At 34.1% G+C, this 17,434-nt stretch overlaps 1 protein-coding gene across 5 annotated transcripts in view; it reads left to right on the plus strand.

Annotated features, from left to right (window-relative positions):
* Positions 1 to 17,434, plus strand: part of SENP6 (SUMO specific peptidase 6) — a 106,556-nt gene that overhangs the window by 65,718 nt on the left and 23,404 nt on the right. For all 5 annotated transcript variants that reach the window (XM_068551644.1, XM_068551641.1, XM_068551642.1 and 2 more), the window contains 8 exons: positions 3,475 to 3,859; positions 8,949 to 9,187; positions 12,568 to 12,738; positions 13,704 to 13,737; positions 14,149 to 14,343; positions 15,317 to 15,543; positions 16,911 to 17,020; positions 17,138 to 17,254. In XM_068551644.1, coding sequence (XP_068407745.1) covers positions 3,475 to 3,859; positions 8,949 to 9,187; positions 12,568 to 12,738; positions 13,704 to 13,737; positions 14,149 to 14,343; positions 15,317 to 15,543; positions 16,911 to 17,020; positions 17,138 to 17,254 — 1,478 coding nt within the window. The remainder of the gene's footprint in view (positions 1 to 3,474; positions 3,860 to 8,948; positions 9,188 to 12,567; positions 12,739 to 13,703; positions 13,738 to 14,148; positions 14,344 to 15,316; positions 15,544 to 16,910; positions 17,021 to 17,137; positions 17,255 to 17,434) is intronic.

Raw genomic sequence — 17,434 nt, forward strand, 5'->3', positions numbered from 1 at the left:
CCCTAACCAGTGTCCTTTATGGGAACAGGATCCAGTTCAGGATCATGTACATTTAGTTGTCATGATCTTCAGTCTTCTTTAATCTGGAATCATTCCTTGATATTCCCTTCTCATTAATAACCTTGATATTTGTAAGGAATATAGGCCTCTTACTTTGTACCTCAAGTTGGGTTTGTCTAATGGTTCATCATAATTTATACATTTTTCAAGAATCCTCAGAAGTGATGCTATGAATCTTATTGCATCGTATCAGGAAGTAAAGAATGTTGATTTTCACATTACTCACTTTTATCTTAAGATGTACTCTTCTAGATTTTTCCAGGTATTTTAGTAGGTATTTTTAATAGATATTTCTATACTCATTTATTTATTTTACTTATTTATTTTTGGCTGCATTGGGACTTTGTTGCCGTGTGTGGGCTTTCTCTAGTTGTGGCGAGTGGGCTTCTCATTGCCGTGGCTTCTCCTGTTGCGGAGCACGGGCTCTAGGCACGCGAGCTTCAGTAGTTGCAGCACGTGGGCTTCAGTAGTTGCAGCACGTGGGCTTCAGTAGTTGTGGCTCGCCAGCTCTAGATCATGGGCTCAGTTGTTGTGGCGCACGGGCTTAGTTGCTCCGCGGCATGTGGAATCTTCCCAGACCAGAGCTTGAACCTGGGTCCCCTGCACTGCAGGCGGATTCTTAACCACTGCGCCACCGGGGAAGTCCCTATACTCATTTATTAATAAGAGTTTTTTCTTATCCCACGTTTACTTATATATTTTTCTATTTTTATCAGCATAGACACATAGATTCTTATTTTATTCAAAACGGTTATACTCCATAACTATCATTTTTCATTTTGATGCTCAAATTGTCCCAGACTTGGCCATGGAAACTTCTTCAAGCTGGCTACTGTTTCTTTTTGACATATTCCCATCATTATTTGAGTACTTACTTTATGGTATAACCAGATGGTCTAGACTTCTTTGTATTTTCTCTGCATCAGCTCTAGAGTCATGCATTTCTCCCAAGGAGCCATTGTTTCTATAAGTGGAGGGAAGGTATTTGGGCAGTAGTTGTGCTCGTTGCTACTAGGTGTCACATTTATAGGCCCTCTCAGTGACTGAACTAGGAAATATTTTGTGTGCGTTTGTGTTAATATTCAGTACTTATTAAAATCTGTGAGTTTACATGGACAATTCCATTTCTAGTCCAACACCACAGTGTTTACTTTAGCCTTCTTGTATGTTGCATGTTTGTAACTCCCTTCTCTGACAGTGAGAAACCTGTCTCCCATCATCTCCAGTGTATTTACTTATTTGCTCCATTGCCTTTTACGTGCCCAGTCCTCTGGCATGCCAGCCTAAGGTCGGCTTGGGACATACTGGCCTCCCCCACAGTGCTTGGCCCACTGCTTGACCCAGGGAAAGGAGGAAAGAGGAAGAAAGCCCCTTCCCAGGCACATCATCCTTCCTCCATTAGGCATGCAAGCTAAAAACCTCAGAATTTTTTTTTTAACATCTAATATATATTTTCTTTCTTTTTATCTTTACTCCCATGCCACTTATTCTTTTCTTAGTGGAGATAAAGAATAGATTGTAGCCATCCTCTATGTAACTTTAAATTCTTGAATAAGATTAGTGGTTTTTCTTTCCATGTGTAGTCTGTGAAATTTCACACTATGTACTGCTTGTAAGAAAACAAGGTCTTTGGTATTTAATGAGATTATAAAAAGTTCAGACTATTTACACAGTGTGACATTACCTCAGTGGTGTCTCATCAAAGGCAGGCTCTTTCTTATTAAGTATAGTTGGTTATTATTAATGTGTAGAGACTGGCAGATACTATGTGATATGTAATTTGGATTTATTTTATTTTGTAAGTCTTCCACTGACCAAAAGGGGGGAAATGACACTTTAATTAATCTTTGTTTCCCAAAAGAAATTATACTCAACATACAATTGTTAGGAAAATTTACTACTTTACTAAAAGTAATTGAGCATTGTTGAGATTCTAGTTTTTAGGTCACTAGGTTGATAAAATTCTTAATCTCTAGTTTTTATCATGAAAAATTTAACATCATGTTTGGTTCAGCTGATCTGCATTTTATTCCTAATTGTTGCAAACGGTTCTAAGATATGTGTTTCTTAGCTGATGGAAGGCATATGATAATAGCTCATGATATATTTCCTTCTATATTTTAATATTAAAAATTTTAATAGCAGAGAAGTGCTTTTTCTGTTTCTGTATCAATTTTATAATTGATATAAAATTTATCAATTTTATAAAAGAAAATATGTGAAAGTATTGCTTTTCCATGGGGTTCTTTTTACTGAAAAATGTCCTTTATTATAGACAGTAAAGTATTGGAGACAGTCTGAACCCAGCTTGATCATATCCTCGATTCTTAAAAGGCAGAGTTAGCTCGTATATAGCTGATTCCCACTGTGGCAAATGGGGGTCTAGCTCCCACATAAATGAACATATTTAAACTTTTAAACTGTACCACGATGTTTTTTAAACCTAGCTAGAGGTGGAAATATGTCTATGCTCATCATGAAAATAATGGGGTTTAGATATTTTTTTAGAGGATTAGAGGGTAGTATTTAGATAGGGACTGCTCTGTTGTTTATGGGTTTCCCTTTCTGGTACAGTAGGACGTGGTCAGCCATTTGCATTATTTGTATATTTATTTTCCTTCTTATAGACATAAGTGCTACAGAACCTTGTTCACATAAATAGGTACATGAGTATGGAAAGAGTTTTTTACAGTAATATCACCAAATACCTTGAACTCCTTCTACGTTATATGCTTCAAAATTACATGACACTCTACTGTCAAAAAACATTTTTTAATGATATCACAATTGTAAGAGGCCTAGATTAGGCCTTCCTTAAAATATTTTTGAAGTACTATCTTAGAAGTAAATTATCTTGTAAAAGTTTTTGTTAATCAGAACTTAGAATTGATTCATTTTTCCAACATTTGAAATTATCCTTCTGCTTGGTTCGGTGATTTTTATACCCCAAGGCAGTGCACCCTTGTAATATTTCAAATGGAAGATAGGTTTAGTGTTCTTTTTTTTTTTTTGCTTTTAAGTATGAGAAGAACAATTGTGGCAGGTGATGCTTTGACATGAGAAGCATAATCAAATCAGTTTTTGGAAAGGTTACATGTGTGAATTGAGGATCTAGATGCTGATTCCTTTGAGATTATATATGTCCTGTATGCCTTAGAAAATCTTTATGTAACCCTTGAGGAATATACATAGTCCAGTTTGAAGACTGCTGGACTAGAAGGTTTGAAAATTCCTTCCAGCATATTCTGATGCTAAATCTCAGGCAGCATTCAGGGTTTTGTGGTGGCCATAGTGAGGATGATGGCAAGTGGGAGATTTAATTTTGAGATTACTGCTGTTGTTGTTCCATGATGTTGAAATAAAATGCCAAAGTCTTTCATTTCTTTCCTTATTTTTTATTTTTTGGAATTTAAGGTTTCTAAACAGTGTGGATATTGTCCAAAATGTGGAAAAGAAAAAGAAAATCAGACCAAATGCCAAAGTTGTGGTATTCCTTTTCCTAAGGATTTGCAAAGAAATAGCAGACAAGCTGTAACTTTGAATGAACCTACTGGATTATTAAGAACATCAATTCATCAGAATTCTGGAGGACGGAAGTCACAAAACACAGCATTACCAGCCAAGAAGTTTTATGGCAACAGTGTGGGGAAGGTTCCAATTGATATTATTGTGAATTGTGATGATAGTGGACAGAATTATTTACAGACTAATGGGAAAGTCATTTTACCTAAGACAGAAGTAGCCAAAATCACAAACCCGAAAGAAAGGAAAACAAGCCTGTCAGACCTAAATGATCCAAGTAAGTATTTGACTCCCTTTAGTATTGCTGTTATCAGCCCGTTATTTTTCACATATATTTTTAATGTGAGCATGAGCATATTTCAGAAGTGTTATTTTAAAAGGTATCTTCTTGTGTCAGTTATGTGACATGGTTTTTGGGTAGATTACTAAAACTGTCCATGGAGTTGGAAAATATAACTGACTTTGTTCTTATCCCATCCATCTTAAATAGTTTAAAAAAAAAAAAAAGGCACAGACCTTGGCCCTAGTCTTAGGTCAAGTGCCAGTTATGCCCCATTTTGTAAGTTTGACCTGCTTAATTTAATCTCTCTGATCTGTAAGTGGATATATTTCCTGCCTGATAGGGTTCTTGAGGGAGTAAATTTAAAAATAACATGAAGTGCCTAGCATGGCTCAGTAGAGCCTTTGACAAAAGAAAGGACTCTGAAAATTCGTTCCTGTACTATTTTTGTTCATCGCCTAAATCTTTTTTTCCTATCTTTAGTCACGTGTACGTACGTGTATGTATATGAAATGCAGTCCTTTTTGTAACAAATGGCACAAGAGTGGAAACAATCATGAACTGGTTGAATCAACTATAGTGTACATAGCTGTACAAGGGGAAAGAAAGATCTCATTTAATATTGTGTAGAGTGATTTCCAAGATCTGTAATCAAGTGAATAAAGCAAGGTGCAGGTCAGAGCTTATAGTATGCTACTCTTTATTTATGAAGGGTGGGAGAATATAGGTTTTGTTTTTTTTTTAATGAAAAGATATATCAAAAGCTAATTTTAAAAAGAAGTTAGTCGGAAGGGTAGGAAACAGTGTAGGAGTTAGGGATAGATGCTAGATTTCTCCAAATATACCTTGTTTTATAGATTTGACTTTGGAACCATGTAAATGTTTTACATGATTATAAAAGAAAATTAAGTCGGAGATTTAAAACAATAAAATCAAAAACAAAATGAAACAAATGAACTTAATTATGTATCTAGTTGGTGGCTTGAACACACAGAATTATTTCAAGTTAATTTACATTAAATTAATATTGTGGCTATACATCCCTAATGTTCAAACAGAACTCCAAAGAAATCCTGACTGTATTCAGTAACATTATTATTAATAATATTACTATTGCTATTTTTAAACACATACTGATAAAACAAACAAGCAACTATGTCATTGTCTCCAGAAACCAAGATTTTCAGTGTTACAGAAAAGGGATACAAAAGCAAAATCAAAGAAGTAAAAATAACTGTAACTTTAAATTTGAATTGGAGATAATACTGGAACTTATTATATATTTTCTATTAAATAGAAAATATTTTTTAGTTTTACCCGTAAAAAAATGCCTAGAAACAGTAAGCGACCCTTGTATAGAAACAAGCAACCCTAGTTCCCATATTTGTGTTTTTGAATACCATTTTCCACTAAAAATAATCAGAGCTTCTCAGAGAAATGGCTGACTCCAAGTGTGGAGCACAGGTGTATGAGATAAATCTCAATCATCGAGTCATATCAGAAAGCATAGAAACAGTCACAATCAACTGTGGTCATGTCAAAAGCACACAGGAGCCAAAATGAAAGGGCTCCCACTGACCAAGAATGAGACTGCTTGGATCACAAAAGAAATCATAACTACTATGTATTGAAATATGTCGAATTTATCAAAATTAGTTCATAATGATATCCCCCTACTCCCTCACAAAGAAAAAAGCTCCCCATTTGGTTACCTTATAAAAGGGATACAATGAAGAATTTTTTCAACCTCAGAAACATGTCAAATTCTATCTTAATTCAATTCAGTGTAAAAACCTTAACCCATACCAGTACATTAGCTTATTTTCCAAAAGAGCTTTGTTTGAAAAGGAATTACTGTATGACAGCTGTCCAGCCAGTACTCTGTTATGATGTTATGAGGATGCTGATATTTTAATATTTTATGATACATTTTAGTGCTATACCAATGCAATATTAAATGTTAATATCATTTGAATCTTTACTAATGGTGAGGTTTTTACATTTTAATGTAAGGTATAAATAAAACTCTTAACTTATTAGGCAGTTCCTGGGTATTATTCTGAGCCAAACCTTATACTGGAAACTCAGTGTCCTGAGGAGATTTCCAGGATGAGGGGAACTGAAGTTAGTAAGGCTAAGTTGATAAGTAAAAAAACAAAATAAATCCATGTGGTTCTTAGGTGCCTTAAACGGTTTACTATTTAGAGCTTAATCTAGAACTATATCAACTGTGAATTAAAACCATAAAGCTTAAATTTGCTTCCCTCCCCTGCTCAAAAAAATAAAAACTGTATTTCTCATTAAAGTATATGAAAAAATATCTTCTGTTTTAAGATATTTATTACATGCTTATTGGCCCTACGTTGTGATAAAAGCTTACATACCAACCAATTTAATTTGGTTTTTACAATCCTGTGAAGTAGTTACTAATGTAACCCTATTTTATAAATGAGGCAACCTAGGCTTAAGCCTAGTCTGAAGGCTTCTCAATATTATATACATACGGGCTGTTGGAGTGTAGATTTTAAAAAACAGATTTTTCTGGTTGCAAAGTCTCTTTATGTACTTTATCATTCTTAAATTTGTATTCCTATTAAAATAGTTTATTATTATGAAGCTTTTATTCTGTCTTTGGTGGTCAAATAATAAATAAAATGTACAATGTCTCAAGTAGTGATAAACTCTATGTGGAAAAGTGAAGCAGTTCCAGGAAATAAGAGAGTGACAAGTGTCACAATGAAGAAGCTTGCAATTTTAGATAGGTGGTGGAATTTTAGATAGGTAGGTGAAAAAGTTACCTGGTGAAGTAACTTTTCAACATTGCCTAGAATGAAGTGAGGAGGAAGATAGGCTGATTTCTATGGAACAAGTTTGTAATGTAAATGCAAAGACCTTATTATTAGTCAGCTTGGGTTGCCATAACAGAATACTATAGACTGAGCGGGCTTAAAAAACAGAGATTTATTGTCTCACAGTTCTGGATGCTGCAACTCCAAGATTAAGGTGCCATCAGGTGAGGCCTCTCTTCCAGGCTTGCAGATTGCCACCTTCTTGCTGTGTATTTACATGGCCTTTCTTTTGTGCTTGCGCAGAGAGGGAGAGTGAGATTTCTGTCATCTCTTTTTCCTATTTCACCAGTCCTTTCAAATTAAGGCCTCACCTTTATGACCTCATTTAACCTTTATTACCTCTTTATAGGCCCTATCTCCAAATATAGTCGCATTGGGGATTGGGGCTTCAACATACGAATTTTGAAGGGACAGAATTTAGTCCGTAGCAGACCCTGATACAGAATCTTACGTATATTCATATAGAATATATTCCATGTTTTATATAGGATCAAAGCAGCTATGAAAACAGCTCTTTAACTGTTGTCATCTTTGCATACTCTCTCCCCATTTACTTTACAGTTATGGTGACATTGAACACAACCCTCTATTTTAAGTTAATAAAACAAGAGCTATGTGGTACAGTTCTTTCTGTTGCAGTATTGGGGCTTTAAAATAAGTTTTTGATAGAGTAGCTATAGAAGTTTTAATGTTTCTGAAGCACAATAAAAGTTACTGTAGGTTGAACACTAGGCTTACCGTTTAATATGTATTTCTGCTTAGCTTTTCATAAACAACATTAGCAGTTCATGGACTTTTTTAAAGCTTACATATGACAGGCGCTATGCTATAAACCTTTTACATATTAAATCATTTGTTCTTAAGACAGCCCTTTGAAATAGGACTTTATTGTCCCCAGTATCACAGAGGAGAACTGAGGCAAATAGCTAGTAAGTGGCAAGACCCTAGTTTTCAAGTGTGTGTAAATCGGCTTGGACCTTCTAATCTGGCCTGTTAGATTTTGTGTTAATAAAATACCAGTTCTGAAAAAGATCAACTTTAGCATTTGCTCCTGAGACTGGATAGCAAAATAAAAAAGATGAATGGTGTGATGCTAGGGGTGATGCCTCTCTGGGACTTGTATGTGACTCAAAAAATATTAACTAAGCATTTATGTGTATGATACGGAAAAAGAAAATTGCTCGTACAGGTTTATACATTGTTCAATACATGACTTTCTTTGCCAAGCAGTTTTAGATGCTGGGAATATAGCAGTAAGCAAGGCAATATTTTTGCTCTTTTACAGTTTATATTAGTGGGGAGAGGCAAATGAGCAAGTAAACATCCACAACAAAAGACAACAGAAATTTAAATTAGTTGATGTGAATAAGTACCTGTGTGCTACTTTAGATTGGGTGGTCGATGAAAAAGTGATATTTAAGCTAATATTTGATGACCAAAATGCAAAAAAGTGTTAGGGGAATTACAGTCAGACAGGAACAAGCTGGTGGTGGTGTTTGAGGAACAGAAGAAATGCCGGTATACCTGGAACATAAAGAGGGAAAAATGGAGTAGTATGAGAAAGTAGGGTAGGGCCAGATTACGTAAATTTATGAACCAGGGTAAGGAGTTAGGATTTGACTCAAGTGCAGCATGCTGGCTCTGTGCAATTACGATATAGAGATGAGTTTGATAAGATTCAATAATGAGTACATGGTAGAAGAGCAAATTACCTTAATATAATGTCTTGCCCACGTTCATTTACTAAACAAGATTTATTGAGCATTAGGCACTGGTCCAAGTTCTCCCAAAGACCAGTTGTGATGTTAGTGATTCCTTGTGTGAGATAAAATTATTTGGTCACGTGCAATTTTACACACATTTAAAATGCGTGCTATTTTATGAATAATTGATATGCAGATTATCTTCATACCTAAGACTTTCTGGAACTCTGAAATAAACCTACTGATAAACATTTAATTTTTGTTGTAACTTGTGTATGTTTCCGTGTGGGTGATTGTGATGGACTATAGAATCAATTTTACATTTGTATGTTGTTTAAAAAAATGTCAGTCAGTTCTAATTGTTCTCCAAATTTAACTTTTCATCAGATAGAATGAATTATATCTTCATTTTTATTAATCTCAGATCTGGAGGAGATCGAAAGCAAATTTGGTATATTTCCCACTTTGTTCATGTATTTACATTTTTAACTGACAGGAGTGAAATAGCTGAAGTATTTAACATTTTCTTTGTAGTCATTTTGTCCAGTGATGATGATGATGATGATGATGACGGTGAGAGGACTAACAGAAGAGAAAGCATCTCTCCTCAACCTGCTGATTCAGCATGTTCGTCCCCAGCACCATCCACTGGAAAAGTAGAAGCAGCACTAAATGAAAACACCTGTAGAGTAGAGCATGAACTAAGACGCATTCCAGCACGTTCAGAATTAAATACAGTTACCTTGCCAAGAAAAGCAAGAATGAGAGACCAGGTACTTTTCACATTTATTGACATTTATTCAGATTAAGTCTTCTTTGGTATGTAAATATTTGGGGGGGAGGACAATTTGGCAGTATCTTGGGAGAAGAATGAATTAGTCATGAAGTAGGACTTAAAATAACACTTGGAAGATTATTTGAAAGAACATTAAAACATATACAAAAATAAATTTCAATTAAAGGCTTAAAGTGTAAAAAGTTCAACAAGAAACAACATCAACCTTATAGTAAGTGAAATATAAGTGTAAATATACTTGTATAATCCAGTGGGCAGGAAAAGGTCATTTTAACTTGCGTGTATTTTACCGTAACATTGTGGTTTTACTATATTTTATTTTATATTTTACTGTATAAAATTTTTAAAATATTCAGATAGCAAAGGATAACAGAAATTATGTCAATAGACAGTAGATCTAGAAAGGGATATTTGTAATAATGCAGGTAACATACACTAGTATCTATAATAGACGAAGGGACAGAATTTAGTCCTCTTTTAAAAATTAGAGGAAAAAAGAAAATAAAAGAAGATAGGAATAAATAAGAAGAGAAAATTCAGGTAATAAACTTTTATAGAGAAAGTACATATTAAAGAAAATGAAATATAACCATGTACTTAACAGACTTTCAAAATTAATGCAAAATCGATTAATATGTACCACTGGCAAGAATCCAAGGCAAAGGGTACTTTCCTTATATGCTGATGAAAAAAAAGTAAGTTGTTATGGCCTTTTGGGAAAGCAGTGTAAAACATCTACTAAAATATTTAAAAGGTATACTGAATGACCAAGTAATTCATTCCCTAGACTCAATCTCAAAGAAATCCTCTACCTCCGGTGCTTAGACTGTATGTATAAATATGATTATTAGCAAACATAATCATTGCCCATTAATATAGAAATGGCTGAAGAAACTATGGTACATCTATACCATGGACAGTTATGCAGCCACTGACAATAAAAATCAGAGCTATATCAATGACTTTTAGGATTTCTACATGGCCCTGCTTAGTGAGAATACCAAGATGCAGAAATATGTGCATATTTTCTTATTTTTGTAAAAAGAACTTTAAAAAACTTGTATGTTAAAAAATTATATGTGTATGTACATATGTCAGGAATTCTAGAAGTTATAGATAAAAATATGGAACCATACATATTTGATGAAGATGGGAACTGTTAAGAAATGAAAAACAAAAAGTAACTATAATAAAATACAGTTAAAATTATAGAAAAATTATAGAAAAAATATAGATTGATAGTTTTAATATAATCTTGGGGAATGCCTTTCCAAACATTTCAGTACAAGCAAAAATAATAAATGAAGAGATGAATATATTTGATTAAATGGAAAGTACAGAACAGTGAACCAAAACACCATCCACAGAATTTGATAGGTAATGCAAATGGGAAAAAATAGTGAAGTATGTGACAAAGTATGAGTTGGTCCTTTATATATTTTTAATTTCTTAAAAATCAAGAAATAGAAGCAAACCATAGAAAAATGAGTAAAGGGTATGAATAGAGTTTTTTTTTTTTTTTTTAAGTAAAGTACTAAAAAAGAAATTAAAGTAAAATATATTTTAAGTGATAGATGGCTGAAAATTTTAAACTATAGTAGTATTTCTTCTTGGCTAGTGTTTGGAGGAATGGAATATTGGCTGTGTAAACTGGTATAACTATGCTGGCGGGCAATTTGGTGATAATCGTATCTTCCAGGATTTAGCTGCAAAACTGCTTGCCAGAGAATATTGTGTCATGGGGAAATGTCGGAAAGAACTCAGATGTCCAGCATAGGAGGGCTCAGTTAAATAAACGTGGATTTCCATGAATTTGTGAACAGTTTTTACACTGACACACTGAATAGTACGGGTTCCTCTGTGCCAGTTTACAGGCCCCTTGGGAGGATGTGGACCGCCCAAGTTCTAGACTCAGTCTCTCCACCATGGATTCAGCTGGAGCAGCTCTTAAATTATCTAACTTATTATTGAGCTAAATAACGTCTCATTTGAAGAAATAATTCTAAAGCTAAAAAAAGTTTTTAAACCACTCTAATAGGTTTCTGTTAATAACCTGGGAAAATATTCATGATAAATCTGTTAATAAGCCTGAAAAAGCAATTTACAGAAATAAATATGTGTGTGTGTATCACATTTTGTTTTAATACATATTTTTTCCTGTGACATAGATCACAGAAATGTCTCTAGAGGGATAATGGGAATAGTGACTGCTTCTGTGCAGTGGACATTTTTTTTTCCTTTTGTTTTTTAATCAAGATCATGTTTTATTCTTGTGATGATAATAAGGTTTTTAACATAATAACTTTACTTTTAATTACATTTAATTTAAAGTATACTTATATAAAATACATTTTTATATTATGATTAATTTGCATTTGAGAGTGACTGTGAAATCTTAATTTAACAGATCAAGTCATTTAACACTTTTTAATATATAAAGAAGCATCATTTTATAATGTAAATAACCATTTTCCTAAATTATATGTTTTCTAAAGAGCTGCTAATTTAATCCAAATACTACAACCACTACCACTATTACTAGCTAACTTTTATCCAGCATTTTACTGTGCATGAAGCACAGTGCTAAGCTGCTTATATGCATTAGTTCATTTGAGTAAATACTCTTACATTTTAGCTTAGGAAACCAAAACTTTAGTAGGAGTTATTAAGTTTTACAAGACCAGATCATTAAAAGGTAGTATAGCTGTGCTTTGAACCCAGGCTGTCTGATTCCCAGAGTACCATTTCTCACTGCTGTGCTGTTACTGGCGTTTCAATTAATAGCCAGATAAAGTATAGCAAGATAAAATAGGAAGGGTTTACTGTTATTGTTGTAAAATCAATAAATATTTACTTCATCTAACACTGTTGAAATAAAATCAATCTTATGTCTTGATAATTATATTTCTTTTTTAAAAAATATTTATTTTTGGCTGTGTTGGGTCTTTGTTGCCGTGCGTGGGCTTTCTCTAGTTGTGGCGAGCAGGGGCTACCCTTCGTTAACAGTGTGTGGGCATCTCATTGCGGTGGCTTCTCTTGTTGTGGAGCACGGGCTCTAGGCGCACGGGCTTCAGTAGTTGCAGCACATGGGCTCAGTAGTTGCGCCTCGTGGGCTCAAAAGCGCAGGCTCAGTAGTTGTGACGCACGGGCTTAGTTGCTCTGCGGCATGTGGGATATTCCCGGACCAGGGTTTGAACCCATGTCCCCTGCGTTGGCAGGAGGATTCTTAACCACTTTGCCACCAGGGAAGTCCCAATAATTATGTTTCTTATGTTGGGTCTTCTTTGAATATGTCTACTTAATTTGCAGCCTTGTTTTAGTAACTTACTAAGTGAAAATTTTTTTTTCCTTTTTCAGTTTGGTAATTCTATTATCAACATACCTCTAAAACGTCGCAAAATGATTTCTCAAGAAACTTTAGTTGATCCTGTATCTTTAAGCTACCAAAGTTCCTTTGGTAGCGTAATTTTAAACTGTCGAAGTATACGAGTAGGAACACTCTGCCGACTATTAATAGAGCCTGTAATTGTAAGTACCTTCTAAGCTCTTTACTGTACCAATTATAAGATTCAAAATTTCATGGCTAAGGCTAATATGTAATATTTTAAAATTTATAAGTTAAAATATTTAATAGAATATTAAAATTATTTCAAGATTTCAGATTGCTTAGGAATATGTAAACAATTGTAAATTGCTACTCACCATAAAAATTACTGGGTAAAAAATTTATCATATATACTCCAATAAAAAAATTTTTTTTAATTTATCATGATGTAATATTCAAGGTAGTACGTATTCATCATAGGAAGATGCTTGTTCTCACTGAGTTAGAATTACCCTCCAATGTGTTAACCGTTTTATTCTCATGCTAGCTCGATGCATGAAAAGAGTACTTTAAAGAACTGTATGAGAGAAAGAAGAATCCAGAAGCTTTGTGGTCTGCAGAAAAATGTCTTGTAACACAGCAACTCCTAGAAATAGATTAGTGGGCTACAGTGGCCACCCAAGAGGCATTGTGGTTTTGAACTAGTTCAGTGTCCATAAAGCCCAAAGGACTTTCTATAGTCCCTTTATCTTACCTGTCATACCTGTCTCCTTATTACTCTACTACCACCAATCCAATTCAAATGTATATTTTCTATTAAAATTTTAACATAATCTCCTTAACCTGCCTTCTAAGTCATAATTTTTCTTCTTTCTAATGTATCCTATACATTGTTGGTAGGTTAACCTTCCTATAGCACTGTACTTATTTTGTAAAAACCTTTATTTTAAATGTCTTAACTTGGTGTCCCTAACTATCTGCTTCCAACTATTTTTTCAACAAAGGCTGGCTTCATTCTCAGTATTGTAAAGGCCAGATGGAGGAATGCAGTACATGGATCAGTTTTTCTGCCTTATGTGGCCTAAGTCCCAAATCACGTGTCATTTAGGGTGTTTGTAGCAAAATCTTCAAAACTCTATGATTGTTACTAATGTATCTTATTTTTTAGTTTTCTTTAGATTTTATCAAGATACAGCTAGAAGGTAAGCTATTTTATATCCTACTGCTCACTAAAGCTTTGTTTACACTAAAACACTTTACTGGAATAAAAAATTAAACGATATTCTTAGAATTCATTAAGATGGTTCGTTATTACATACATCTTAACAAAAGGCATTATACCGTAATAGTGTGATTTCATACTATAACATCACAAAAGCTATGTTTAATTTTTTAAGTATGCTTCATTAGAATCCTCTTTCCATCTGGGAAAAAAATGTAGATACTTCTTTAAGATCAAAGATTTTCCTTCATTTCCCACTAGAGTTACTGTTTACAGAGTATAATAAATATGTACTTAACTTTAAAACTGTACTTCCTTACAGTTTCCTCCATTCATGATTTTGCCCTCTTAAGAATTGATTCCTTTTCCATTTCCATTTGTTTTTCTCCAGAACCAGAAAAGGAACCTGTAGGGATTACTTTAAATACCTCTGATCTAACAAAATGTGAGTGGTGTAGTGTCCGAAAATTACCAGTAGTGTTTCTTCAGACGACAGCAGCAGTTTATCAGAAGCTGAGCACGCAACTGCAGATGAACACGGAGGATAAAGTTCGGAAGGACTGTAAAGGGATAAATAAGTTAACAAGTAAGTTGTGTGGAGCAAATGTAGTAACACGTACAGTACATTGTTCAGCAGGACGTGAGTCGCCTTTGGTCGACACCTTAGATGTATCTTAACTACAGTCCTTACAGTGACCTTGTGAGATAGATATTACTTCTCTCGTGTAACAGATGAGGAGAAGTCCACAGAAAGTGGACGTTCTGAAGATAAAACCCGGGTTTACCCATTTAGAAAGTTTTCAAAATGGGTTAAAACTCAAAAGGTATATACTCTTTATTTTAACACCGTATGATATGAGTAAAATGAGTTTTTTGTTTGTTTGTTTTGTTTTGTTTAAATGTACTGATAGGAGTTCTGACTGTAAATCAGCAATCAATCTGGAAACCTTGAAACTTAGCCTGAATAGGAAGTTTGAAAGTTCATCAAACAGGTCTTCATCCTCTGCAGTAAATCAGTGTGGTTCTCCATTTTGTTTCCCTTCCCCTCTAACGTTTGTGGCATAGCATGACTAGTTGTAAAATATTTTTCCTCAGTAATTGCTGCTTCAGCTTAATGACGAGTAAATGATAGCTACTATTAAAGTGACAAGAGTTGGCACATTAGTGAATAGCAGTTTTTACAGTTAAATCTAGAGATACCAATTCACTTGGCAATTTCTTTTTTGTGTTTGACAAAAATGTTAACTGATTGTATATTTAAAACTAATATATTTGGATTCTATTAGATGAAATAAATTAGTTACATCTGTGGATAGATTTGTTCTTGAGCTGCTGCTAGAGTAATGTGTTCTGGTTCCTTTCTTTTAATAACTTAGGTGACACTGTCATTGGTCTTTATTCTAGTATTGTATATCCACTGTATGCTGAACACTGTTTTGAACATTTATACCAGGATTTCTGGTGATACTCTTGGAAATAACTAGTTGTTACTCTTTTTCTAGTATCTGTTTACGTATTTTTTTTCCTTTAGACTTACAGTTATACTGATTTCTTTTCAGATTTGGAAGAACAATACGTAATTCTAATTTTTCAACATGGCCTTGATCCTCAGGCAAATATGGTATTTGAAAATATCATTATTGACATTGGTATAAAGAATAATGTGTCAGATTTTTTTGCGAAAATTCCCTTTGATGAAGCCAATAGCAGACTTGTTGCCTGTACAAGAACCTGTGAAGAGAGCAGCAAAGGAAGTTGTGTGCAGAAAGAAAACAAAATTAAAAATGTAATTATATTTTTTAATGTTTTTAATGTAATTTTAAATGGTACCTTTAAAGGGAAATGTGGTTCATTATCATATTGCTCATTTGGAGTTAGATCCTTTTAATTCCATTTCAGAATTATTTGCTTTTATATGTGGTTTGTAAACTACCTTGTGTCGAAATATTAATGGTGGTGGGTTACTTGTGACACAAATTGTAATTGGTACAAGTCTCAGAAGCATTTTATCGGTACAAGTCTCAGAAGCATTTTTATTTTAGTTCCTTTCCGCAGTCTGTTCTTGTCTTTACTTTTTGTCTCCTTTTCTTTTTCTCTCATCCTGTTTTCTTTTTCCCTCACTCTCAACATACATATACGTACAGTGCTACATTCAAATTGATTGTTACTCTGTTTCTTAAATTTGCTAATGGTTCCCAGTGGTGACATTGGCTTCAGTACAAATAAAGGAATTTTGGTCCCTGATGTATTGTCCATTTATGTGTAACATGTGCCTACATGGTTGAAAACTTGGAAAGGAAGAATGTATACCGTTTGATGCTGACTCTCGACATTTCTAGAATAACTAAGTCTAGAATAACTGATTATGTAGTAGGTAACTCTGAAGCCACCTGAATCGAAGGCTGAAGTACTACTATAACACATAATATAATGTTAATCAATATGACTTAAGCTACTCTAAATTTGTCTCCTACCACAGCAACTGAAATTTGCTGACAAGTTATTAGAAATATTAAATCTTTCATCTGCCTACAAATTTGGAAATAGGGCTGTCTATCCAAGGCATAATATTGGTGAAGTTGAGCAAGGCTTCACCAGAAAAGAGCTGTTCACACAGTTAGTGGGTTGAAGAAAAGGACAGAAGGAGGAAGGGGAACCATTCCCCTTCTTTTGCAGAATTGGCTACAGGAGATAATGCCAGAGGAAGAAAAGAGCAGCTGGAGCCGTAAGGCAGCTGTGATGGGCTCAGATTTCAATGGAAGGCTCTTCCTTTAAGGACTCCTTGATTCTGGAGGACGGAAACTCAGTGGCCTGTGTTCCCTGAGCCTCTGCTCCCATATGCCATGGATTGCCCCTAGGCACTGAGCTCAGGTAGTCCTACACTCCTAGAAGAAAAAAACCACTACCTGTTCTTTGGATTTGACTAACATAATCTAATTTAATATGGATGGTTGAGATCTTAGACAGGATACTGGAAGACCAGTTAACAAAAATTGGAAGAGTATCACTGTTCTGGAAGCTACCGATAAAAAGAAAGTTGACCCTAGTTGTGCCTGTTTCTTATTTTTAATCTTTTTAAATTGAAAAGCATTCTTGCCTTGTACTTTTTTTATTGAAAATTTTTCGAATTTATCATTTAATTTTCTTTACCAGGTGTCCCTTGAATCTAAAATACAACTTAAAAACAAACAAGAATTCCAGTTTTTTGATGATGAGGAGGCAACTGGAGAGAGCCACACCATCTTCATGGGCCCTGTAGAAAAGTGAGAGAATTCCTTTACATTTGCAACACTCTTAAGTTTCTTCTCTGTTTTATCGCACTTCGGTTATATGCATGCCTATTTTTGTTTGTTTGCTTATTTTTTAAAATTTTGTTACAGATTGATGGTATATCCACCACCTCCAGCTAAGGGAGGCATCTCCGTTACTAATGAGGACCTGCATTGTCTAAGTGAAGGAGAATTTTTAAATGATGTTATTATAGACTTTTATTTGAAGTAAGTTAATTTTCTCCTAGCCTTTTAGCAAATTTTTAACATTTTATAATGTATACATGTATTTTCTAGAGTCAAAATTGTTTGGATTTTGAATTCCATCACTGCCACTTATTGTATGACATCTGGAAAGTTATTTAATGTCTCTGTGAATGTTTCTTCATTTTAAAAATGGGAATAATA

Source organism: Eschrichtius robustus, chromosome 9, assembly GCF_028021215.1.
Source record: "Eschrichtius robustus isolate mEscRob2 chromosome 9, mEscRob2.pri, whole genome shotgun sequence".
Lineage (NCBI taxonomy): Eukaryota > Metazoa > Chordata > Mammalia > Artiodactyla > Eschrichtiidae > Eschrichtius > Eschrichtius robustus.